The sequence below is a fragment of the Myotis nattereri genome, assembly GCF_964212035.1.
Source record: "Myotis nattereri genome assembly, chromosome: 1".
Lineage (NCBI taxonomy): Eukaryota > Metazoa > Chordata > Mammalia > Chiroptera > Vespertilionidae > Myotis > Myotis nattereri.
The window spans coordinates 111946493-111974217 of record NC_138075.1 but is presented as its reverse complement, the minus strand read 5'-3'; the positions used below and the strand labels follow the sequence as shown (position 1 = coordinate 111974217).

At 39.4% G+C, this 27725-nt stretch overlaps 1 protein-coding gene across 1 annotated transcript in view; it reads left to right on the top strand.

Annotated features, from left to right (window-relative positions):
* NEO1 (neogenin 1) overlaps positions 1 to 27725 on the top strand; it is a gene marked incomplete at its 5' end in the record, with an annotated part of 191045 nt that overhangs the window by 54098 nt on the left and 109222 nt on the right. Inside the window, 2 exons of the mRNA XM_081102054.1 lie at positions 20129 to 20283; positions 21703 to 21823. Of these exons, the coding sequence (XP_080958180.1) occupies positions 20129 to 20283; positions 21703 to 21823 (276 nt within the window). The remainder of the gene's footprint in view (positions 1 to 20128; positions 20284 to 21702; positions 21824 to 27725) is intronic.

The following is a 27725-nucleotide window of genomic DNA, read 5'->3' as shown; positions in this document are numbered from 1 at the left end:
ATGCCTCCCAGCACCAGGATAAGCGGAGCTGAGAGGCCTCCCGGCACCGGGATCAGCATGATAGGGGGCAGCGCCCAAACCCCCTGATCGCCCTGCAGCTCTGTGTGTGACAGAGGGCGGGGCCACAACCTCCCTATCCGCCCTGCTCTGTTCGTGACATGTGAAGGCGCCCCAACCCCCTGATCAGCCCTGCTCTGTGCCTGATACGGGGGAGCTCCCCAACCTCTGATTGCCCTGCGGCTCTGTGTGTGACAGGGTGCGGCGCCCCAACCCCCTGATCGGCCCTGCTCTGTGGGTGATAGAGGGCGGCGCCACAACCCCCCCCCCCCCCACCCTCCACGGGCCCTGCTCTGTGTGTGATGGGGTAGAGCCATAACCTTCCCATCGGCCCTGCCCTGAGTGTGACAGTGCCGGCGTCCCAACCCCCTGATCCGCCCTGCTCTGTGATAGGGGGTGGCGCCCCAACTCCCCTATAGGCCCTGCTCTGTGCGTGACAGGGGGGAGCTCCCCAACCCCCTGATGGGCCCTGCTCTGTGCGTGACGGGGCAGCGCCCCAACCCCCAGATTGGCCCTGCTCTGTGCGTGATGGGGTGGCGCCGCAACCTCCCCATCGCCCCTGCCTTGAGTGTGATAGGGGGTGGTGCCCCAACCCCCCAATCAGCCCTACCCTGAGCATGACTGGGGGTGGCATCGCAACCTCCCAATACGCCCTGCTCTGCGCATGACAGGGGGCGGCGCCCCAACGCCCCAATCGGCCCTGCTCTGAGCCCAACCAAGGGCTGCACCTAGGGATTAGGCCTGCCCTCTGCCCCCCGGGAGCAGGCCTGAGCCAGCAGGGCGTTATCTCCGGAGGGGTCCCAGACTGCGAGAGGGCACAGGCCAGGCTGAGGGACCCCCCCCTTCCCCCCCGAGTGCACAAATTTTTGTGCACCGGGCCTCTAGTAAGAAAATAAAATGGAATAGTAGTTTTGAAATTGGGAGACGAGAGGGTGGGCTAAATGGTAATGGAAGGAGACTAACTTGGGTGGTGAACGTACAATACAATATACATATGATGTGTTATGGAATTGTGCACCAGAAACCTGTATAATTTTGTTAACCAGTGTTACCCCAATAACTTCAATAAAAAGGGAAAAGTAAATAAATAAAATAAAATGGGAAGAAGAAATAAAATTGTTCTATCAACAGATAATTTGATTGTCTACCTGATCACCAAACTAGTGTATAATAAAAAACAGCTTTCCATACAGGATAAACTTATCAAAATCAGAAGTATTTCTCTACACCAATAATAATCAATAGAAAATAATTTTAAAAATAGATAAATTCACTATAGGAAAAAAAAACACTATAAAATATCTAGAAATATAACTTACTAAGAAACTATGGGGAGATTATGAAACTCTAGTAGAGGATATAGATATAGAAGATAATTTAAATAAATGGTAAGATAAATATTCCATACTCTTGGATGGGTTGGTATGATATTTAAAATGTCACCCACAAATTAATGTATAAATTTGGCATATATGAATCAAGATTTTAAATAGATTCTTTGAGGAACTTGAAAATTTCTCCCTAAAGTGCATATGGAAGAATAAAGGTCCATGAACAGCTGAGTTAGCTATGGAAAATAAAAAGAGTGGGGGGCTTACTCTATCAGATATTCAAACATATTAAAAATTCACAATGATTGTTTTAAAATAAAAAGAAAGCCTTGTTAACAAGAACTGAGAAATAGACTAATAGAAGGAATGAGGAACAGGCTAATTATTTAGTAAACAGTTTGGGGGAATGTGGTTTCCTATAATGGAGAGAAAAAATTGCATTTCTGTGTAATAATAACCATACAAATGACCTACATTTAGTTCAGTAGTGACTGAGATCTGAAGGGTAAAACTGTCAAGTTAATAGGAGAAAATGTAAGAGAATAACTTTGTCCCTTAGGGGCAGGAAAAGATTATGTTAAACAAAAATTTAGATAAAGAAATCATGAGGTGAAACACTGATGGCTCTGATCATGTCAAGTAGAGGGTATTTTCATGGAGGCTCAGTGATGCAGGGAAAATGAGCAAGGGAAAGGTTAAATGTTTGGGTAAATCTAAGTGAATATTGACTGTAAAATAATAATGTTATGTGGGATTTAAAATATAATGAAAATACACCATAGATGTATAAGTCAGGAGTTAGTCATCTAAGGTTCCTAAAATGTGAGGTTAATATAAGGCAGGGATGTGTTCTATAATCTCTGGGAAGTCTTGAAAGAATGATAGGAGAATCTATAACTAACAAGATAATGGAGGAAGAAAATAAAGTAAAAAATACTTAAAGAGAAAGGAAAGAAAATATTGAGATGGTAGATTTAAACCCAAATATATCCGTAATTATAAATGTACTAACTACACTGATTAAAGACAGTGATTGCCAGATTGAAAAGAAATTGAAACCCAAGTATGTATTGCTTGTATGAGAGTCACCTTAAATATAAGGATACAGGAAATTTGGAAATTAAAAGGATGGAATATGATAAACCATGTCAAAGCTAACTGGAAAAAATCTAGTGTAGCTATCCGGCAAAGGCCAGATGAGATAAAGCAGGGCATTTCATGTTAATGAGAGATTGTCTACCGGGAAAGTAAAACCATTCTAAATATGTATGTACCTCATAATGTAATCTCAAAATATGAAAATAAAAAACTGATAGAACTATAGGAGAGGTAGACAAGACAAACCTACAATCATAGTGATAGATTTAACACACTTCACTGACAAATAGGATATGTAGACCAAAACAAAGAATAAAACCACAGTTACAATACAATAAGAACTGAACAATGCAAATTAATAAACTTGACCTAATTGATGACTATAGGTTGCTGCACCAAACAAATGAGAGAGTTTATCTTTTTTATAAATACTTAGGAAAGTTACTAAAAATATATCATATACTGACTGTGAAACAAATCTTAACAAATTTCAGAGAATTAAAATTCTTTAGGTTTGGTCACTGTGGAATTAAGGTTGGAATTACATTTTTTTAAAAAGAGTATCTTTAAAGAAAAGGAAACTTACAAACCTACTGTTTGGAAATTCAGTGCGTCACTTTGAAATGATCCATGAGTCAGAAAAGAAACGATGATGAAAATTAAAAAGTAGTTTGAACTAATAGAGATATGACCTATCAAAACTGATGGGATGCTTAGAGAAAATTTATAGCCTGAAGTATTTATAGCCTTTAAGAAAATTTATAGCCTTAAGAAGAGAAGGCTGAAAAACCAGTGATTTAAATATTCATCTCAAACTAAAAAAAAAGAAGAAAGAAAGTAGCAAATTTAACCCAAAGAAAATTGAAGAACAAAAATTAATAAAATAGTAAAAAAAAAAATTTTTTTTTTAATCCTCACCCCAGGATATGCCTACTGATTTTAGCGAGAGGGGAGGAAAGAGAGAGAAGAGAGATCCATGTGAGAGAGAACATTGATTGGTTGCCTTCTGTACACAACGAGATCAAACCCACAACCTGGGGTATGTGCCCTGACCAAGAATTAAACCCACAACCTTTTGGTATATAGGACAATGCTCCAACCAACTGAGCCAAACTAGCCAGGGCCAAAAGTTGGTTCTTTGTAAAAAATAACAATAACGATAAACCTCTGACAAGAGTTATATATATCACTTGACTAAGTTTTATTTAGATCAAAAAGTCAGCAAACTATAGTTTGCGGATCAAATCTGCTCAACTGCTTGTTTTTGTGCAGCCTGTGAGCTAAAAATAATTTATAGTTTTAAATGGTTGAAAGAAATCAGAATAATAATGTTTAGTGATATTTGAAAATTTTCTGATATTTAGATTTTATTGTCCATAAAATTTCATTGGCATACAATCCCACTCATTCATTTATGCATTGACTATGGCTGCCTTCATGTTGTAAAAGAGGAGTTGAATAGTTGTGACAGAGAGTAATCAAGCATGTCACAGCCTTGAGTTTATTTAAATGAGGCATGCAGCCTGTTGGCCACAAGCTTGACATGCTTGGACATGACCCACAAAGCCTAATATATTTATTGTCTGATTCTTTTCAGAAAAAGTTTCAATCCCTGATATTTACTCTAGAAAGAACTATTCTAGATCAATAATGTAAGCAAAGATAGATAAATCATTAGAAAATTCACAAGGCTTGAACACCTGCCTCACAGATCTCCAGGGGCTACTAAACACTTGAAAAAAGTGGTTATTATTTTTAGTTTTTAGAGAAATGCAAATAAAAGCCACAATAGGTAACACTATACTCTACCAGAGTGACTAAAATTAAAGAGACTGACAATACAGGGTTGGTTAGGATGAGGAACACTGGGGACTCTAATATACTGCCATTAGCACTCTATCGTCTATAATAATAAAAGCATAATATGCTAGTTAGACCAGACATCCTTCCGGACGACCTTCTGGATGAAGCTGAGGCTGTGAGGGAAGCCCAGGTCCAAGGTACCAGAGGGAAGCCGGTGCCAGCAGCTGGGGGAAGGAAGGCCTACTCTTGAATGAATTTTGTGCATTGGGCCTCTAGTATGGATATAATCACTTTAGATACTGTTCGGCAGAATCTACTGAAACTGCATGCTTCATATCTTATGACAATGGTTGTGTTTCTAGGTATATACTTATTAGAAATGTGCACAGTGATGGTCTCACCAGCTTTATTCACACTAAATCAAAACTGGAAACAATTTATCTATCAACAGTAGAATGGATAGTGTTCTAATAATACAGTGGCATTTCATCAGCAATGAAAATTGACAGACCACTTCTACATTCCAACAACATGAATACATCTCACAAGCACCACTGAAAAAAAGAATCCAGGCACACATATAAAAACATACTGTATGATTCCATTTTTATAAAGTTCAAAAGTAGGCAAAACTAATCTATGGTTTTAGAATTCAGAATAATCAGAACAAGGGCAGGGGAGTGACTGAATGTTACACAGTGGGGTTTCTGGTGTGTTAATGTTCTATTTCTTAATCTGAGTGGTGGTAGTTACAATAATTCCAGCTGTACTGTTATTGTGTGTCACATGAGGTCTTCTCTTTTTTGTTTACAGATAAGTCATTACGTACAAAATTTTGGAAAATTTTATTTTGAAACTTTTCCCATAACTGAAAGTATTTTGTTTTTCCTGATGGGGGAAGCAGTTTATGAGAAATGGTTGGAAATTGTATATATCTACATCTATATAAGATGTAATATAAAATATTTATTTACATAGTTATTTATATATATAGTCATACCTGTCTGACTTGTTATTTTTTTAAGAAATTATAGCTACAGGAAATTCCATAGTGAGTGTTAATGCAGAAAAGGTTGAAAGTTCATTCTTCATCTGTTAAATATTTCAAATTTATTGTTTTATCATTAACTCCTGGGATTTCTACACATACTGTGACGTGAATTAGCCCATTGTGTATTTCCTGTCATCTCAGCTTAAAATGGATTATGAGTTGTTTTTTTAAAGAAACGGGAATTTTTCTTTTTCTCTTAAAACATTTGTAATAGTCTGTGATACATATCTCCCCTCCTCCCAAAAAAGAAGAAAATTTTCCATTTGTATTTTTGTTCACAAGTTGATAAATTCCAAATTGGCCACCTCCTTGAGTTTGTTAATACTCAACAAATTTACAACCGAAGTTTTAAATTCTCCCATCTTTCTCTGGTCACAACCTAACATTCTACTTTTACTCATCTGTTCTGCTGTGTCTGATCTCTCTGTCTACATTAACACATTGATCTCCCCTTTTTTGCCAGTCATCTTCATAATTTCACTTCCCTTTACTTCCTGATTAGTTATAATATTGTACTCTCCTCATTAGAACTCTCAGTTCTCTTGGCTTATTTTGGATAAAAGCAAACTCCTTATAGCGTGTGTACAAAACACAACCACACCCTCATATGAAGTCAACTTTTTCATTGTTAACTGGGAGGCACCACAGGGAAGTTAGTTAAGAGCAGTCTTTGGACCAGGCATGCCTGGGTTCTCGTCTTGTTTCTGTCCCTTACTTAGCTATGTGAATTTGACTAAATTATTTAACTTACCTGTGTCTCAGTTTTTTTAATTGGTTAAATGACTTCTTATAATGATTAATTAAATAAACTTTGGCACTGTTCCACCTGAACCTGGGATAGAAACAGAGTTATCTTTACCAAACTGCATAAAATTTCCTGAATATACTGTGCTATTTGATAGCTCTGTTCCCCTGTATCCTCTCACCCCCAGCTAAAATTTCCTCATAATCCTTTAAAATTAGTTAACATTACCCCTCTGTGAAGCTTTCTGCAACCATTCTGATAACCCCAGGTAACTTTTATGTCTCCTAAAATAGCTATCTTTTTGCCAGCAGTGTCTCTCACTGATTTGTTTATGTGCTTATTCCCAATACTACTAAACTGGGTTCTTATCAACATGGACTGGTCTTATTGAATTTTTATCATAATAGATTATCAGCAAATAATTGTTAAGTGAGACTGTGCATTGAAATTGTGAAATGTGACAATCAGAATGATTTGATGTTTCTGGCTATTTTGTTACTCATCTTTTCCTTGGCACCTTATTTTTTGTTGACTTCTAATATAAAAGAAATTTGGTTAAAAAATATCTTCTAAAAGGTTATTCTGGAAAAAGATGAACCATTACCCTAACTTATATAATTGAGGTAATAATTGCCACCTTTATATGCACACATTTATAAACAGTCCTTTATCATCTTTATTAACTTTCAGGAGCATGCCCATGCCATTCCCTTCTCCCTCTACCCCTGTGCCTCCCCCTACCCCTGCCTGCACATATTCCTTACCTCTAAGGGTCCCTATGAGACTTGCAACTAAGGGAGCAATGGGCAGCAGCAGCTGAGTCCCAGTGCACTCTCCCTATAGGGAGCATGTCTGTGTCATTCCCTTCCTCCTCTTCTTCCCCCACAGGCATGAATTCCCTAACCTCTAAAGGAACCCAGGACACTTGCAACCAGGGGAGGAATGGGCAGCAACAGCTTGTCCTGGGCTAACCCCCTGAACCTGTCTCCAAGGCCCCCTAATCTCTGACTTCCCAGTGAGCTGAGACAGCGCAGCTAGGCTACCCTGTGGCTTCTTCTATGCCCTTCCTTGTTTCATCTTTCCTAAGTATATTTTTGCTGCACTCAACAAATTATTGCTGCTTTTATTATTTTTAAATTTATCTTTATTGTTGAAAGTATGACAGATTTCTTCCCTTTTTTCCCCATTGACCCTCCACCCCTCACCCAGCCCTCCCAGGCCTTAACCACACAGTTGTCTGTGTCCATGGGTTATGCATTATAAGGTCCCCAGTTAATCTCTCCCCACCCATTCCCACCCCCATCCTCACCCCCGCCACCCACGCCTTCCCTCTGAGATTCAGCAGTCTGTTCCATGCTCTGTCTCTGGATCTATTTTGTTCATCAGTTTATTTCGTTTATTAGATTTCACATTTAAGTGAGGTCATGTGATACTAATCTTTCTCTGATTGACTTATTTCACTTAGCATATAACTCTCCAGGTCCCTCTGTGCTGTTTCAAAGGGTAAGAGGTCCTTCTTTTTTATAGCTGCACTAGAGGCCCGGTGCACAAAAATTTGTGCACTCGGGGGGATCCCTCAGCCCAGCCTGTGCCCTCTCGCAGTATGGGACCCCTCGGGGAATGACCACCTGCTGGCTTTGGACCGCTCCCTGGGGGGATCGGGCCTAAGCTGGCAGTCAGACATCCCTCTGGCAGCCCGGGAGCCCTTGGGGGATGTCCACTTGCCAGCGGGGAGCAGGCCTAAACTGTAGTGCTGCTGAGGAGGCGGGAGAGGCTCCCACCACCACCGCTGTACTGGTAGCCATCAGCCTGGCTTGTGGCTTAGCAGAACTCCCCCTGTGGGAGCACACTGACCACCAGGGGGAAGCTCCTGCATTGAGCATCTGCCCCCTGGTGGTCAGTGTGTGTCATAGTGACCAGTCATTCCCAGTCATTCTGCTGTTAGGGTCAATTTGCATATTACCCTTTTATTATATAGGAGTGCCTGGCCAGCCTGGGTGAGGGGCTGATGGCTGTTTGCAGGCTGGCCACAGCCCCTTCAGGGTTGGGGTCCCCACTGGAGTGCCTGGCCAGCCTGGTGAGGGGCTAAGGGCTGTTTTAGGACTGGCCACACCCCCTTCAGGGTGGGGGGGGTCCGCTGGGGTGCCTGGCTAGTCTGGGTGAGTGGCTGATGGCAGTTTGCAGGCTGGCCAAGCCCCCCAGCGGGGACCCTCACCACATGAGGGTGTGGCCAGCATGGGTGAGTGGCTGATGGCTGTTTGCAGGCTAGCCACAGCCCCTTCAGGGTTGGGGTCCCCGCTGGGGTGCCTGGCCAGCCTGGGTGAGGGGCTGATGGCAGTTTGCAGGCTGGCCAAGCCTCCCAGCGGGGACCCTCACCACATGAGGGTGTGGCCAGCATGGGTGAGTGGCTGATGGCTGTTTGCAGGCTGGCCACACTCCCTTCAGGGTGGGGGTCCCCACTGGGGTGCCTGGCCAGCCTGGGTGAAGGACTGATGGCTGTTTGCAGGCTGGCCACAGCCCCTTCAGGGTGGGAGTCCCCGCTGGGGTGCCTGGCCAGCCTTGGTGAGGGGCTGATGGCTGTTTGCAGGCTGGCCACAGCCCCTTCAGGGTAGGGGTCCCCGCTGGGGTGCCTGGCCAGCCTGGTTGAGGGGCTGGTGGCTGTTCGCAGGCTGGCCACGGCCCCCAGCCACCTAAGCTCCCAGTGGAGGCTGGCTGAAAGCAGGTATCTGGGATTTGTTTATCTTCTATAATTGAAACTTTGTTGCCATGAGCGGAGGCCTCAGCCAGTTCTGGGCTGGCGGGAAGCTTGGCTTCCTCTATCGCCCAGGCAACCAAGTCTCCTGCTTGCTCCAGCTCCGTGGCTGCTGGCCGCCATCTTGGTTGGGTTAATTTGCATATAGTTGCTCTAGTGGCTGGTGGGCATGGCTTAGGGCGTAGTGAAGGTATGGTCAATTAGCATCTTTGTCTTTTATTAATGTAGATAGTATTCCATAGCATAAATGTACCACAGCTTTTTTATCTACTCATCTACTGTGATGAGCACTTTTGGGCTGTTTCCAGATCTTAGCTATTGTGCTGCTATGAACATAGGGATGCATATATCCTTTCTGATTGGTGTTTCAGGTTTCTTAGGATATATTCCTAGAAGTGGGATCACTGGGTCAAATGGAAGTTCCATTTTTAATTGTTTGAAGAAACTCCATACTGTTTCCCATAGTGGCTGCACCAGTCTGCATTGCCACCAGCAGTGTCCTAGGGTTTTTTCTCATATCCTAGCCAGCACTTGTCATTTGTTGATGATAGCCATTCTGACAGGTATAAGATGATAACTCATCGTCATTTTAATTTGTATCTCTCAGGTAATTAGTGACTTTGAGCATTTTTTATGTCTCTTGGCCTTCTGTATGTCCACTTTGGAGAAGTGCCTATTTAGGTCTGTTGCCCATTTTTTAAATTGGATTGTTTGTCTTCTTTAAGTTGTATGAGTTCCTTATGTATATTGGAAATTAACCCTTATCAAATGTATCATTGACAAATATGTTCTCCCATGCAGTGGGCTCCCTTTTAATTTGGTTGATGGTTTCTTTTGCTGTTCAGAAGCTTTTTATTTTGAGGTAGTCCCATTTGTTTATTTTCTCCTTAGTTTTCCTTGCCCTAGTAGATGTATCAGCAAATATATTGCTATGAGAGATGTCTGAGATTTTGCTGCCTATCGTTTCTTCTAGGATTTTTATGGTTTCATGATTTTCATTTAAATCTGTTATCCATTTTGAGTTTATTCTTGTGTATGATGTAAGTTGGTGGTCTAGTTTCATTTTTTTTATTTGTTTGTTTACATGTACCTGTCCAATTTTCCCAGCACCATTTTTTGAAGAGACTCTTGATTCCATTGTATGCTTTTGCCTCCTTTGTCAAATATTAATTAAGTGATGGCTTGGGTCAATTTCTGGGTTTTCTGTTCTGCTCCATTGATCTATATGCCTGTTATCATGCCAGTACCAGGCTGTTTTGAGTACAGTGGCTTTGTATGTAACTTGATATCTGGTATTGTGATCCCTCTAACTTTGTTCTTCTTAAGATTGCTGCAGCTCTTTGCAGTCTTTTTTGATTCCTTATAAATTTTTTGAGTGCTTCTAGGTCTGTGAAATATGACGTTGGTATTATAATAGGGATTGCATTGAATCTATAAATTTCTTTGGGTAGTGTGGACATTTTAATGATGTTGATTTTACCAATTCATAAACACAGTATATTCTTTCACTTGCTTATATCTTCCTCCATCTCTTTTTTCAACATCCTATAGGTTTCTCAGTACAGGTATTTTACCTATTGGTTAAGTTTATTTCTAAGTATCTTAATTTTTTTGGTACAGTGGTAAAAGGGATTGTTTTTTTTTTTGTTTGTTTCTCTTTCTGAGAGTTCATTATGGTGTATAGAAAAGCCATTCATTTCTGGGTGTTAATTTTGTATCCTATTACATTACTGAATTCATTTATTAAATCTAGTAAAATTTTTTGGTAGAGTCTTTAGGTTTTCTATGTACAATATCATGTCATTTGCAAATAATGACAGTTTTACTTCCTCCTTCCCAATTTGGATGCCTTTTATTTTTCTTCTTTTGTGATCTCTGTGGCAGGGACTTCCAGTATTGTGTTGAGTAACAGTGGTGAAAGTGGACATTCCTATCTTGTTCCTGTTCTTAGGGGAAATGGTTTTAGTTTTTGCTCATTGAGTATGATGTTGCCTGTAGGTTTGTCATATATGGCCTTTATTATGTTGAGATCTGATCCCTTTATTGCCACTTTGCTGAGAGTTTTTATCAAAATAGTGTGTTGGATTTTGTCAAATGCTTTTTCTGCATCAATGGCTATGATCATGTGATTTTTGTCTTCCAATTTGTTTATGTGATGTATCTATCATGTTTATTGATTTGTGAATATTGTACCAGCTTTGTATCCCCGGAATAAATCCCACTTGGCCATGGTATATGAACTTTTTATTGTATTGCTGAATCCAAATTGCTAATATTTTGTTGAGGATTTTAGCATCTGTGTTCATCAGGGATATTGGCCTATAATTTTCTTTCTTTGTAGTGTTTTTATCTGATTTTGGAATAAGAATAATGCTGGCTTCATAAAAAGAGCTTGGAAGTGTCCCTTCCTCTTGGATTTATTTTGGAATAGTGTGAGGATAGTTATTAGTCCTTCTTTGAATATTTGTTAAAACTCCCCTGTGAAGCCGTAGGAACGCCTTCCCTGGGCTTTTTTTTGCTGGGAGTTTTTTATTATTATTACTACTACTTCTGTTTCATCAGTAGTTATCAGCCTATTTAGGTTTTGTGATTGAGTTTTGAAAGATTGCATTTTTCTAGGAATATGTCCATTTTGTCCCAGTTGTCCAGCTTTTTGAAATATACTTGTTCATAGTATTTTTCTACTATCTTTTGTATTTCTGTAGTATCAGTTATTATTTCACTTGTTTTATTTCTGATTGTATTAATTTGGGTCCTCTTTTTTCTTGATGAGTTTGGCTAAAGGTTAATCAATCTTGTTTAATCTTTTCAAAGAACCTGCTCTTGGTTTTAATGATCTTTTGTATTTCTTTTTAGTCTCTATGTCATTGATTTCTGCTCTCATCTTTATTATTTCCTTCTTTCTTATTATTCCAGGCTTTTCTTTTTGTTCTCTTTCTAGTTCTTTAAGTTATAGGATGAAATACTTTATTATTAATTTTTCTTGGGTTTTTTTAGATAGACCTATAATGCTATAAATTTCCCTCTCAGGACTGAGTTCACTGTGTCCCATAGATTTTGGGTAGTTGTGTGTTCATTTTCATTTGTTTCTGGAAGGTTTTTTATTTTATCTTTGATCTCTTTGATAACCTATTCCTTGTTTATTGTGCTATTTAGCCTCCATGTGTTTGAATGTTTTTGAGTGTTTTTATTGTAGTTGATTTCTAATTTCATTGTGATCCAAAAAGATGGTTAATATGTTTTCAATCTTCTTGAACTTATAGAGACTTAGTTTGTGTCCTAACATGTGGTCATTCTTTGAGAATGACCTGTGTGCACTTGAGAAGAATGTATATTCTATGGCTTTGGGTGCAATGTTCTAAAAAATGTCAATTCCATCTGGTCTAGTGTGTTGTTTAGGATCACTATTTTCTTGTTGATTTTGTGTCTAGAAGATCTGTCCAGTGATGTCAGTGGGGTGTTAAAGTTCCCTACTCTGATTTTATTGTTCTCAATCTCCCTTAAAATCCTCAAGGAGTTTTTTCATATATTTGGGTGCTCCTGTATTGGGTGCACATATGTTTACCAGAATTATATCCTCTTGTTGTATTGATCCCTTTTGTATCATGGAGTGGCCTTCATTATCTCTTGTTATGACCTTCACTTTGAAGTCTGTTTTGTCAGATATGCGTATTGCTACCCCAGCTTTTTAAAATTTTCATTTGCTTGAGAAATTTTTTTCCATCCCTTCACTTTCATTCTGTGTGTTTTGTTTTGAGGTGAGTCTCTTGGAGACAGCATATATATGAATCATGTTTTCTTATCTATTCAACTACCCTATATGCCTTTGATTGGAGCATTTAAGCCATTTACATTTAAGGGTACTATTGATAGGTAATTATTTGTTGCCATTCTTTTTCTTTATGCCTGTGTTCTTTTTCTCTCTATTCTTACAACAGTCCCTTTTGCATTTCATGTAGTGCTAGTTTGTTGGTAATAAAATCTTTTAGCTTGTTTTGTCTATAAAGCTCTTCATTTCACCTTCAATTTTGAATTATAGCCTTGCTGGATAGAGTAGTCTTGAGTTCAATCCCCTTTCATTACTTTGTATATTTAATGCCTATCCCTTCTGGCCTTAAGTGTTTCTATTGAGATATCAGCTGACAGCTAAATGGGAGCTCGCTTGTAAGTAACTTTCTGTCTCTGTCTTGCAGCCTTTAAGATTCTTATTTTGTCTTTAATGTTTGCCATTTTAATTATGATGTGTCCAGCTTTGGATCTTTTGGGGGGGTCATCTTGATTGGGTCTGTCTTTGTTTCCTGAACTTGAATGACGTTTTCCTTCACCACGTTAGGGAAATTTTCTGCCATTATTTCTTCATCAGGTTTTCTATTTCTTTCTAGAATCTACTACTTCTGGTATCCCTATGATGCACATGTTGTTATGTTTCAGTTGTCCCAAAGCTCCCTTATACTCTTGCTTTTTATTTTTATTTTTCATTTGCTTTTCTGAATGGGTGATTTTTCCTACCGTGTTTTCTAATTCCTTGATTCAGTCCTCAGCTTCTTCTAGTCTACTATTGAATCCTTCTAGGGCAGTGATGGTGAACCTATGCCATGCGTGTCAGAGGTGACACACGAACTCATTTTTTTGGTTGATTTTTCTTTGTTAAATGGCATTTAAATATATAAAATAAATATCAAAAATATAAGTCTTTGTTTTACTATGGTTGCAAATATCAAAAAATTTCTATATGTGACATGGCACCAGAGTTAAGTTAGGGTTTTTCAAAATGCTGACACGCCGAGCTCAAAAGGTTTGCCATCACTGTTCTAGGGTGTTCTTTATTTCAGCAATGTCATTCCTCATTTCCAATTTATTCTTATTTATTATTCCAACCTTTCTTTTCATGTTGGTGTAGCTCTCATTAAGTCCATTATAATTCTCATTTAATTGCTTATAGTTCTCACTGAATTGCTTGAGAACACTTACTACCATTACTTTGAATTCTATATCTGACAAATTGCTTGCCTCCATTTCATTTAGTTCCTTTTCTGGTGCGTCCTCCTTTTCTTTCATTTAGGGGTTGTTTCTTCATCTCCACATTTTTTATGTTCCTTTGTTTTTGTTTCTATGTATTAGATCAAACTACTTTGCCTCCCAAACTTTGTGGGTTGGTCTCATGTAGTAGGTTTTTGTGGGACCCAGTGGTACAGTCTCTTAGATTACCTGAGCTGGGGGCTCTAGGATGACCCTTGTTTGAGTTATTTGGGTTCTTAGGTTGTAATTGGGTCATGAATATTATCCCGTTTTTTAAGATGGAATCTTCTCTGAGCCTGGCTGACTGTGAGGCTCACCCCTTACCACAATCTTCGAGCTCTTGTGGAGGTACTGACCAAACAAACCAAAATAAGAAACAAAACAAAAACATACACAAGACCCCTGCCACACCAACAAAAGCAACCAACAGGGAAGAGAGAATTAGGAAAGAGAAGACAGAACAAGATAGATAGAAAAAAAGAAAAAAATATGAGCTGAAAACAAACACACACAAAAAAAGCACAAACCAAAACAACAAGTATAAGGGCGGAAGGAATATGTAGATACTAAGCTGAAATAAAGAAAATAAGAATAAAGAATTAGAGGAATAGGGGGAAGGAAATGGTTTAAAATAATAGAGGAAGAGCCCTAGTTGGTTTGGCTCACTGGATAGAGCGTCGGACTGCGGACTGAAGGGTCCCAGGTTCGATTCCAGTCAAGGGCATGTACGTTGGTTGCGGGCACATCCCCAGTAGGGGGTGTGCAGGAGGCAGCTGATCGATGCTTCTCTCTCATCGATGTTATCGATGTTTCTTTTTTTTTTTTTTTTCCTTTGCAAATTTTTGTAACAGACAATTCATTGATTTTCTTTTGGCAGCCTTAAAGTCAACTTTTGAATGCATTCCATTATCATTTTAAAATTTACTCTTTTTTTTGAATTTTTTTTAAATTAAATCTTTATTGTTCAGATTATTACAATTGTTCCTCTTTTTTCACCCCATAACTCCCCTCCTCTCAGTTCCCACCCCACCCTCCACCCTCACTTCCCACCCACTGTCCTCATCCATAGGTGCACGATTTTTGTCCAGTCTCTTCCCGCATCCCCCAAACCCCTTTCTCCCCCAAGAATAGTCAGTCCATTCCCTTTCTATGTCCCTGATTCTATTATAATCACCAGTTCATTCTGTTCATCAGATTATTTATTCACTTGATTCTTAGATTCACTTGTTGATAGATGCATATTTGTTGTTCATAATTTGTATCTTTACCTTTTTCTTCTTCTTCCTCTGCTTAAAGGATACCTTTCAGCATTTCATATAGCACTGGTTTGGTGGTGATGAACTCCTTTAGCTTTTCCTTATCTGTGAAGCTCTTTATCTGACCTTCAATTCTGAATGAGAGTTTTGCTGGATAAAGTAATCTTGGTTGTAGGTTCTTGGTATTCATCACTTTGAATATTTCTTACCACTCCCTTCTGGCCTGCAAAGTTTCTGTTGAGAAATCAGCTGACAGTCGTATGGGTATTCCCTTGTAGGTAACTGAGTTTCTTTCTCTTGCTGCTTTTAAGATTCTCTCTTTGTCTTTTGCTCTTGGCATTTTAATTATGATGTGTCTTGGTGTGGTCCTCTTTGGATTCCTTTTGTTTGGGGTTCTCTGCACTTCCTGGACTTGTAAGTCTATTTCTTCCACCAGGTAGGGGAAATTTTCTGTCATTATTTCTTCAAATAGGTTTTCAATATCTTGCTCTCTCTCATCTTCTGGCACCCCGATAATGCGGATATTGGTATGCTTGAAGCTGTCCCAGAGGCTCCTTACACTAATTTTGTATTTTTGGATTCTTTTTTCATTTTGCTTTTCTGGTTGGGTGTTTTTTACTTCTTCGTATTTCAAATCTTTGACTTGAATCTTGCAATCCTCTGGTCTGCTGTTGGGAGTCTGTATAATATTCTTTATTTCAGTCAGTGTATGCTTAATTTCTATTTGGTTCTTTATCACAACATTGAGGGTCTCATTAGATTTCTTGTACATCTCATTAAGTTTATTGGCAATCTCTAGAAGACTCTTGAAAGACCTCAAAAGTGTGGTTTTGAATTCTATATCCAGCAGCCTGCTTTCCTCCATTTCTGTCATTTGTGTCCTGTTTCTTTGTCTCGGCATTTTTTATGCTTCGCTGTGTCGATAGAGTGGCTTTCTGAGCTAAGTGTCCCAATTACCTGAGGTAGACACTCTTGGTGCACCCCCTTGTGGTCTTTGTGCACAGTCTTGTTGTAGCTAAGCCTTGATTGTTGTAGGTAACACTGCGAGGGATTTGACCTCCAGTCCAGTTGGCTGTGAGAATCAGCTGTGTCTGCAGTGGGAGAACTTCTATCCTGGATCTCTAGGGCGGCACTAATCTAGCCTCTTCCTGAGGCTAACCAGCAAATGCCTTAGTGCAAGGCTTGGGCAGGGCGGCTCCCAGGGGATCAACAGGGCGGGCGGAGCGAACAGTTATGGCTGCTCTCAGCCCTGCCTTCAGATGCTCTGCCTCTCAGTGTCCTGGTAATCGTTGCAAGCCCCTCAGAGGAAAGCTGCCCTCGAGTTCCAACCAATGCCAGGCAGTCACGCTTCTCCCGTTTGAGTCTGGGTCCCCAGAGACTTGCCCGGGACTGGAGCTCAGAGCCTGAGACTCCCTCCCGATTGAAACAGACAACCGCGCCCTCAGCCGCCAGCCCGCTCCGCATGCACCTCTGGACCTTTGTATTTTACTTCAGCACTGCGCCTCCTCTGAGTCTCGGTGTACTTTTCTCTTTCCTTCTAGTTGTAGAATTTCCCCTCAGCCAGCCTTCCTGTGGTTCTGGATGATGTCCGTTCCGTCTTTTAGTTGTATTTTTGAAGTGGTTGTGCGAGGCAGCAATCTCCGATGTTTACCTATGCCGCCGTCTTGGTTTCTCCTCTCATCGATGTTTCTAACTCTCTATCCCTCTCCCTTCCTCTCTGTAAAAAAATCAATAAAATATATTTAAAAAATAAATAAATAAAATAATGGAGGAAGAAAAATGAAAAAAAAATTTTTGAAATGGAAATAAAGGAGCAGGCAGATAGACCTATAATAACAAAAGAAAAATAAAGATGAAAAAGCATGAGAAAAAGCAGAGAGAGGAAGAAAGGGAAAAAAAATTGAGTAGTGAAAAAAAGAATAACAAATGGGAGGAGGAAAATTAGATATATGATTGCAATAATAGAGACTAGAATAATAAAAAATCAGTTAAGCAGATAGATGAAAGTAAATTAAGAAAGAAAATAAAAGGAAGGAAAGATAAAAATAAAAAAAGAAAAGAAAAAGATGATCAAAGAGAAGAAAAAAGAAAAATAAAGTGAAACGGCACTCTTTTCAGTAGTTTAGTTCCCTGTGGGGACCCCTTTGAATCCTAGTCTGATGACTGTGGCTAACTTGTCTGTCTACCAATTCTGGGCTTCCTGTGAAGTACTTAAGTGCTAACCACTGTCAGAAATTGCCCTCCTTTGGCTTTCAGCAATCTGCTTGAAGTTCCAAGGGATCCACCATTTGTGTATGTCTCCACTGGACTTGGCTGCAAGCTGGAGGGCCCTCTAAAATAGGTGTGTTAGCAGCATGGGCCCAGGGTTGGGTCAGCAAACTTTCCGTTTCCCTGTGCCCCGCCTATTTGCCTGCTAGCCACTTTTGCCTGCTAGTCAGCTGTCAATCTTAATCACTCAGAAGTCAGTTTCTGAAAGTGCTTTAGGCAGGGGAGGTGCTATTTAGTTTTCAGGGAATGTGGTGGGTGTGTTTCCTTGTCCCAGAGCTACTCCTCTGGGAGTGACCCAAAATATTTCCCTGTCCTAGGCTGATTTTTATATGGAGTCCAGTGGGATCGGCTAGAAACCTAGAGTTTCTGTTAGCTTTCCTGTGTGGAGAAATTACCAGTCAAGTTCCCAGGATGGTGGGGTGGATGGCCCCTCCCCCAGTCCAGTCACCACTGCTTCCTGAGACTGTTCAAACTCATGGACTTAACCTCTGCAAAGGTCAAAATGCAGGGTGTGGCTAGCTTGGCTCCAGAGGGTGGGGTGGGCTGTATCACCTCAGGCGGGGTTTCTCTTTTGTTTCTCTCCTGCTGCTATTCAGGAAAAATGGCCATTTCAGTTCAGGGGCATATGACCAAATGCCAGGACTCCTGGCTGCTGCTTTTCCTTGTCTTCCCCTAATGCTTCCCACTCAGGCCTCTCCTTAGGCACCTTAAGTCCATTCCTCCATCCCTGCATTGAAGCCTTAGGTCAATAGCTACAAATGAAAACTCTTGTGCTCTGCATTTAAAAAAACACACAAACAAACCGAAACTGCTGCCTTCCCTCTGACTGGCTGTGGTCTACCTCTACCGGCTCCAGACTCTGCCATGACCAGCAGCCCTGCCACCTTTCACAGTTGGTTGTTACGTAGGCCATTGGTCTCGGCTCTGGTGCTCTGGGCTGTGGAGCCCAGCCCTGGGTTTGGGCCTCAGACCTTCCTGTAGTTGGGAGCTCCCTCCTCACACTAGGCCAGCCACCCTGGGAGCTGGGTCAGCTCCTCTTGCGACCTTGCCCTTCCAACTGGTCTCCAGGTGTTTTCTGTCCTTCCTTCATATAAGTTTCCTTCTCAGTTGGTAATTCCAGGTGTATGTTTCCCACTTTAGTTTTATTTCCAGTCTGGCCCTGGGAGGAGATGTAATAAGAAAGGTCTGCCTATTCAGCTACCATTTTTTCTTTCTCTTCTCTATTGCTTCTTAAGATCAAATGTTCTTTCCCTTCTTGGCTTGAACTGCTTACCTGGACTTCTACCTGCTCTCTATACTCTTACTCTTCATTGACACAAATTAGAAACCCAATCTGGACTTTTTCTGAGGATCTGCCCCACTCTAGCTAGTATAATGAAAAAGGAGGAAAGCAGATTGAAAATGAGGAAATAGAACTGCCTCTTTTTACAGATAACATATAGTTATCTGTAAATACATTTTGTATGTATGTAGATAATCCTAAAATTGTCTATAGAAAGTTACTAGAACTAATGAGTGAGTTTAGTATGACCATAGGATGAAAGGTTGGTATACATAAATCACTTTCACCTCTACATACTAGCAGTGATCAATTGGGAACTAAAAAAATTTTAAAGTCCCATTTACAGTAGCACCAAAAATTTAAAATATTTAGGCATATACCTAACAAAGTATGAACAAGATTTATATATTGAAATCTATAAAACATTGATGAGAGAAAAGAAGCCAAAGATCTAAATAAATGGAGAGATAAACAATACTCATGGAAAAAGACCCCATAATTTTACAGTGTCAAGTTGCCACAAATTCAACACAATCCCAATCAAAATTCCAGCAGACTGAGTACATTTTATCTCAAATGTTAAAAAAACAAACAAAAAAAAAACTGCTTTTTTTAAAAAAATAGAAACTGCCTACAGTGGAGCTTGCTGCTTTGTGATATGGGGAGTTCCTTATCATTTGAAACTTTCAGAGATTAGTAAAATACCTCTTCTCAAAGATGTTGTGTGGGAAATTACAGCATTAGATGGGAAGTTGAATTAGATGATCTACTTTATCCTTCTGGTTCAAAATCTTAATGTTATTCATAAGTGTGTGATTACTACTTTGGGGCAAGGTAAAATGGAGTTAGGGAGTTACTACAATACTCAGGCTTTTTCTAATACACTTAACTTTCCCCAAAGATCCTATCACTTTTCCTCCCATTCTTAAGAACCATTTCTTGTAATGAGGGATGTTACTAATTGGGAGTATGTTGTGTAAATGAACTGTTTTAAGGTCTCTGACTATGACATTTATATTACTTTTGGGGGGGGGAATATACATTAAGTTGACTGAAAAGAAAGATAATGTCAGTTTTCTCAACTCTTTTTCGAATTTTAATTATGGTCCTTCCAAAATGGTATAAATCATAGGGAAATAGCCTTTAATATTCATTTTAGCTTAGAACATTCATATTATCAATTTCTTCAATATAATCAATTTACTATATATTTCTCAACAAGAAAATTCAGAAATTATCTTAAAAATTAAAATTATTCTTCTAATTACACCAGAATGTCAATTTTTAAAGAAATTGTGTTCCTGACATTTATTTTAAATATATTTTTAGGTGTTTATAAAAATATGTGAAAACCTCAAATAAGTAAAACACCTATGAATTCTGTGATTTAAAAAAAATTGCTTGAAATATGAATAACTACCTATTTTTATTTTCATTAATATCTTCATTTCCTTTCTCTTTTAAAGCCCAACCTGAATTCCTGAAGCAGCCTTCTAATATATATGCTCATGAATCTATGGATATAGTATTTGAATGTGAAGTGACTGGGAAACCAACTCCAACTGTGAAGTGGGTCAAGAATGGGGATATGGTTATCCCAAGTGATTACTTTAAGATTGTAGTAAGTACTTTTTAAAAGAAGGATACTTATCTCTGAAACCTTTAAATGTCTTTGAATGTAATTATCAAGAGACTTGGTCTCTTATATATATACCACTTTATATACTGCCGACAAAGATAGAAAAATTAACACAGACTATAATCTCTTCATTGGATGATGGGAAAGCCTGAGCCCAGAAATATTTTGGCAGCTCATATAAGATCACATAGCAAATAGTACTAGGTCTAGTATTCCTGCTAAACATTCTAGCACTGTTAAACACAGCTGCCACCATTTTCTGGGTAATGATGATTATGTGTGCGCATGCGCGTGCATGCATGCACATGCATCAATTGTCTTTATGTCTCTCAAGGAGCAGAAATCTGTCCTTCATATACTGATGTTCAGGCCCTTCAAAATGAGTATTACCCAATGTTGGACAGTTATTGTGACAACATATGTGAAGATTATTTTAGAAAATAAATGCAAAAATTAAATAATGAGTGTTAAATATATTTAAGGATATTCAGCCATTACTACTTTTTACTTTATATTAAGTACATTTTTAATAAAGATTGTCTATTATTATCATTATCTAACATCTTAGTAATCAGATTATCTAGGTTTTAGTAACAAGGATTGATGATGTATCTTTAGATACATGACATTCATAGAAATAATCAGAAATAATTATGGTTGTTAAAGACTTACTGTCATAAATTTCTCATATATGTAGGGGTATATTTTCTGTTTTCAAAATGTATACTCTCATAAGTTACAAAAAGTAATTCATAATATTTAAATATAACTAAAAAGCAATGTTTATGGTTAAAGTTGCAATTTTTACTCTTAGTATTTTTAAAAAGCTTAAAACCATATTATACTATATCAATAACAGTAACAATAGTTGACATCCATATAAGTGTGGATAGTTTTCTTTATAGTTTAAGGAAAGCTTTGTATATGCAATCTGATTTAACTTAGTATAGTCTAATCTATCAGAGATATTGATATTAAAAATAATATTTAAAAAATGCCTTGAATTCACTTGACTTTCACTACGGTCACATGATATTGCATGCCAGATATTTTTCCAAGCAAAGGTGTAAGTTTGCAAACATTGTGGGTACGACTTTTTCATGAATATTAAATTCTTAATTGTTAATGACGGTGTTTCCTGTTTTAACACATTAAGTGCCCAGTCAGTCACCGGTGACTGACACTATACGTTCTGTCCGGAAGACAAAACAGGCTGGGCTCTTAATGTGAGTCAATACCTTGTCAATAAAATTGAGTTAACATGTGCATAGGTGGATATTATTCAGTACCTGAATCAGACAATTTTACTTGTTTTTTTCTTCCCAGAAAAGGCATATACTTGGGATTTTAGACTGTTTATCAATTGAATCATAAAATTGTACATATGTTTTTCTTCTTCAGAAGGAACATAATCTTCAAGTTTTGGGTCTGGTGAAGTCAGACGAAGGGTTCTATCAATGCATTGCTGAGAATGATGTTGGAAATGCACAAGCTGGAGCCCAACTGATAATCCTTGAACATGGTAAGAGGGACTGAAACAATAAGAGGGAAGAGGAAGACTATATATTTGAGAACTAGTACCTATCACTTCAGGATATCTAATAATTAATGACCTAGTTGTAAGGGGCAACATATGGCATAACCGAGAGAAAAAATAGCTGTCTAAATAATTTATGTTGTTTAAGATGACACAAAAAACAATTTTAGCTAATAATGAGAAAACATTGGTGTTAAAAAAGGAAAACTGAACAATTATGGTCTTACAAAATTAATGTTCTTCAAAATTCAATCATTTTAATTTCACAAATATATTCCTGCTCTATTAAAGTAGAATACTAAAAGCAATATTAATTTTGCATTGAATTTTTCCAAAATAAAATTTGCCTTTTATGATTATCACAAAAAAATACTTTTTATAAATTCAGACAACATCCTATATAATAAAAAGGTAATTATCAAATTCACCCTAATGGCAGAACGATCAGAACAACCGCTGGACCAGTCACTATGAGGCACACTGACCACCTCTTGGTTCCTTTCCTGGGCCAGCAGGCTCCAATCGCCTGATGGCCACCCACTGTAGGGGAGGGGCTGACGAGCGGGCAGGAACAGCCAACCTCTCAGTCCCTTCCCCAGACAGTCAGGCACCAATCACCCAATGGTGAACAGGGAACCGGGAGGGGGGGGGGGGGGCGCGGCTGTGGGCAGCTGATTGCAGGCCAGGCCTAGGGACCGTACCCACGCATGAATTTCGTGCGCTGAGCCTCTAGTTGAAAAATAAAAAGGGGTGGAGGACCTCACCCTATTTCAGTCAGGGTCAATTCTGGGGAAACAACACAGTAATTTCAAAACCTAAAAAGTATTAAATATTCTTTAATATAAAACAGTTATTAACTCTAGCAGGAAATTGGAGTAACAAGGGGTTAGCTAGAAAGAAGTGAAGAGAACTTTAACAAATATAAGAATGGCAGATAGAAGGAGCAGCCACAACCCCTAGGTCTGAGAAAGAGTTCAGGAAGATTATCCCTTGGGGCTGAGATTTAGACCATGTTGGAGAGGGTGTGGCCATGGTTCCCTGGATGACAGAGAAGTAGCTGTGCTGTCTTGCTTGCAGTGGAAACTTGCTCAAAACCCGTTGACTAGTGTGCTGCGGTGTCTACTGTGCAGAGGCAGTGTTTCACTGAAGTCACTCTGCTACAAAACCACCTGAAGGTTGGGGTGTTGGTGGAAGTAGCCTCCAGCACCTGTACTGATAAAGTGTAACTCTTGTGTCAGCTGGCAAAGGAAAAACATTTAAAGGGGCAGGTTTATTTTTGCAGAGCAGGCAATATGGTATGAATTTGAAGCTAAGAGGCAATAAACTGCTAAGTGACACATGCTCCAAATCCTGTCACTTAGGAGTACTGCAGGTGAACACAGGTGATTATCCTATATAATAAAAGGCTAATATGCAAATTGTCCCCTCGACCAGGAGTTCAACCAGGGGGCGGGCTGGCCGGCCAACCGCCCACATCCCCTACCCCCCACCGGCTCTGCTCCCAATAGGCCCCGATCCGGGCGGGCCAGACAGACCCTACCCTTGCACGAATTCGTGCACCAGGCCTCTAGTGAATTATAACCTGGTTTTTTTTGCAGCATGCTGTGGCATCTTTCCATGTAAATAGAGATCTGCACCAACATTTGTCATTGCTGAATAGTGTATATACATTTTATGTAAAAGATTCCCTGTTGGTTAGCATTTAAACTGTTTTTCCTATTTTTAACTATCATGAACAGTGCTATGCTGAATTTCTCTTTTTTTAAAAATATATTTTATTGATTTTTTACAGAGAGGAGGGGAGAGGGATAGAGAGTTAGAAACATCGATGAGAGAAACATCGATCAGCTGCCTCCTGCACACACCCTACTGGGGATGTGCCCACAACCAAGGCACATGCCCTTGACTGGAATCGAACCTGGGACCGTTCAGTCCGCAGGCTGATGTTCTATCCACTGAGCCAAACTGGTTAGGGCCTGAATTTCTTTATATGACTTTCTCATATTGAATTACTAAAAGTTGAGTTATTGGGTAGCAGTTCTGTGTTAAATTGATGAAGATACCCATTGGGTCTATTATTTATTTATTTTAGCAAGAAAAGCATTTTTCATTTTTTGCATTTCCTAAGAATGCATGAAAAAGATGTCATATTAGACATCTACTCTGGTGTCTGAGTCAAGTGAGTTCAGATTCCACTGTGGTCCCAGCCACATAGCCTCGCCAGGAAAGCTAATTGGCAAAAATGGTACCTGCTCTGGTTTTCACTAAAATAACATAGGATTTATATATGCTATTTCTTGAAAATGTATTTGATAGTACTATTATAAAAAGGCATTAAATATATTACTCTTTTTCTTCACTTGTCTCCCATTGAAAATGATTTACTAAAAGCATGTTGCCTTCACATCTTGGCAAAATGCCTGAATATGATTACCAATTAAGGCACTAACAAAATTAGTAAGGTAGATGTCCTTATTTCTTTTTAAGTGTCAGTAATTTTCCTTAGTAAACTTTGTGACTCTCGGGGTTATTTACGTGGAGCTAAATAAAGGGACCTCAGCATATTTTTGTTTGGGATTACCATCATAGATTTAACTCTAAGTATAAATGGTTTCTATGCTAAGAGTCCCCAAACTAATCCTCTGAAAATGCTCGGATGTCATAATAACTATAGTTGTAGCATGTGTTTTTTCCTTGAGACGTTTCAAAAAACAGTGTTTTGTGGGCTGGTGAAATTTTTAGTGCCCTTGTCACGGATGCATTAAGGATACATAGGTTATGGGAAGGAAAGTGTCATTTTATTAATTTTGCTATTTTAATTTACAAAATAAATATATATGTAGGAAAGCTAAAAGAGAAGATACAAGATCTGATCTCTGCCTTTTTGGAGAGAGGTGTAAGAGATATGTATGATAAAAAGTGTTATTTTTTTAGTACAAATAAAGCAGTGTACAATTGAATTTTGTTTGTATGATCTGGGAAGTTTTTTCATGGAAAGCATCCCTTGAATGATAACATTTCCAGATGCTAAAAGGAGGACCTGGATCAGTATGGAATAGAGTACCTGTTCCTGTAGGAAGGTGGCCTATAAAGGCAGAATAGGATCAGATTGCTCATGGCCTTCATTTTAAACATCAAAGCACCTGGCCGGCGTGGCTCAATGATTGAATGTTGACCTATAAACCAGGAGGTCATGGTTCTATTCCTGGTCAGGGAACATGCTTGGGTTGTGGGCTTGATCCCCAGTGTGGGGTGTGCAGGAGGCAGCTGATCGATGATTCTCTCTCGTCATTGCTTTCTCTCTCTTTCCCCCTCTCCCCCTCTCTCTTCCTCTCTGGAAAAAAATAAATAAATAAAAAATAACATCAAAGAAATACTGTAGTAAGGCAGCCTGATGATAAAGTCAGGTTGAAGTAGAAAACCGAGTTCAGGAGGCTGGTTGAAGGAATATTGTTTTATGTAAGAGACCATTGAAAGATGATAAGTATTTATACTAGAGAAATAGAGAAAAAGTATCCTAATAAAGATGTTAGTGATTTATCTAATTCAGACTTTATCAACTGTGATTGGATATTAAATATCATTGAAGAGAAGTCAGAGATACTTCTAAACTTTTATCTGGATGATGCCTTTACAAAGATAGAAAAGGGAAGTGAGTCAAAGTGGAAGGGGACTTCTGCTTGTACTCAGGATGTAAAAAGTATGCACAGAACCTCTCACCCTCACCTACAATAAAAAAGGTGGGTGATTTACAAAGTCATAATTTCTCTGAGTTCATCGGAGAGCTGAGCTTGCAAAGCAACCAAGTACATTAATCTAAATTCCAAAGAGTTGGCAACCCTCTCCCCCAAAGAATGGGCCATGATTTTTTCATCTTTGGCAGGGCAGGAGAAAAAGAGATGACTACAATAAAAGTAGATAAGAAGAAATCAGCTGAAATTTTAACTGATTGTTAAAGACTAAGTATGGACTAGTTTGGAATGTCTTGGGGCTTCTGATAAAAGAGGAATTCACACTTGCTTTGAAATACATTTCCTTGGGGCTCAACAGGATACTTACTATTGAGATTGGGTACAAGGTGGAGACTCAGGGACTCAGTCATGTAGAGATTAAGGAGGTGATCTGTGGCTGCTGGATAGAAGCACAAAGTCCCTCCCATTTACTCAGACTCCTTTAAGTCTCAAAAAATGGGGGATGGGCAGAAAACCTTTTTAGATACATTTCTGGAGGGAGATTAGAAGCAAAAATCCTTCTTCAGTGGGGAGGAACCCTCTGATCCCCAGGACACGGCCAAAGATGCATTGCTGCTATAGAAAAGAAGACACTTTACTCTGAACAAGATGCAGAAAACTATTTTGGGCCCCTGTATCCTACACCAGTACCTAGGGAGAGGTGTTTTACTAGTGGAGGAAGAATAGGGAGGGTAGCACTGAAAACCAACATAAATACAAAGCAGATTTTGGCTGCCATAGGAAGGAGAGCTGCATGGCCTACCCAATACTGACACTAGACCAGAACAACTGAAAATCCCACCTGCTTCTTCCGTGTGCCACCACCAGGTGACAGACAAGCTTTCTACTGCTGGTGGTATAGGTCAAGAACAGGGAGAGAGATCCTCTGTGATATAAGGATACAGGAATGGGTGAAAGCTGAGAGGAAAATTAAGAAAAACTCTCCGACTCATCTCTTACCTTAAGCACCTGACAGTGGTGTCTATCAGTAGAAGAATTGGACCCCTCTGGTGTGCTGAAAGTAACTATGACAACTATAAAATCTGTGTCAGGCTCAATTCCTATCTAAATTGACTAAACCCCTCCACACTTGACAGAAGACTAGGCATGCTCTTTTCCAAGTGTAAATAATCTCAGTTGCTGCTGTTCTGAACTCCATATGTAGCAGTCAATAAAAAATTATTGAAGCCCTGGCCAGTGTGGCTCAGTTGGTTGGGTGTCATCTCATGCACCGAAAGGCTGCCAGTTCAATTCCAGGTTAGGGCACATACCCAGGTTTGGGGTTCAATCCCAGGAGGCAACTGATCAATGTTTCTCTCTCACAGTGATCATAGATGCTTCTCTCCCTCTCCCACTACCTCTGCCTCTCCCTTTCCCTTCCTCTCTAAAATAAATAAATAAATAAATAAATAAATAAATAAAATAAAAATAAAAATAAAAATTATTAGAAACAGCAAGGGAAAACTGGCCCATTGTGAGATAAAGCAATCAATAGAACTAATTCAGGAGATCCAGATATTGGAACTATCATACAAGGATTTTAATTTTTTTTTTTAATATATTTTATTGAGTTTTTACAGAGAGGAAAGGAGAGAGATAGAGAGTTAGAAACATCGATGAGAGAGAAACATTGACCAGCTGCCCCCTGCACACTCCCCACTGGGGATGTGCCCGCAACCCAGGTACATGCCCTTGACCAGAATTGAACCTGGGACCTTTCAGTCCACAGGCCAACGCTCTATCCACTGAGCCAAACCGGTTTCGGCAGGATTTTAATTTTTTAAAAATATTTTTATTGATTTCAGAGAGGAAGGGAGAGGAAGATAAAGAAAGAAACATCAATGTTGAGAGAGAGTCATTGATTGGCTGCCTCCTGCACACGCCACACTGGGGATCAAGCCTGCAACCTGGGCATGTGCCCTTGACGAATTGAACCTGGATCCCTTCAATTCTCAGACCCATGCTCTATCCACAGAGCCAAACTAGTTAGGACATGACTTTAATCTACACTAATAAAAGGCAAAGATGCTAATTGACCATACCTTCGCTATGCCCAAGCCCACCCACCAGCCAATCAGAGAGACTGTATGCAAATTGACCCAACCAAGATATATATATAAAAAAGATAGGGATAAGGAGAGAAAGAATAGGAAACG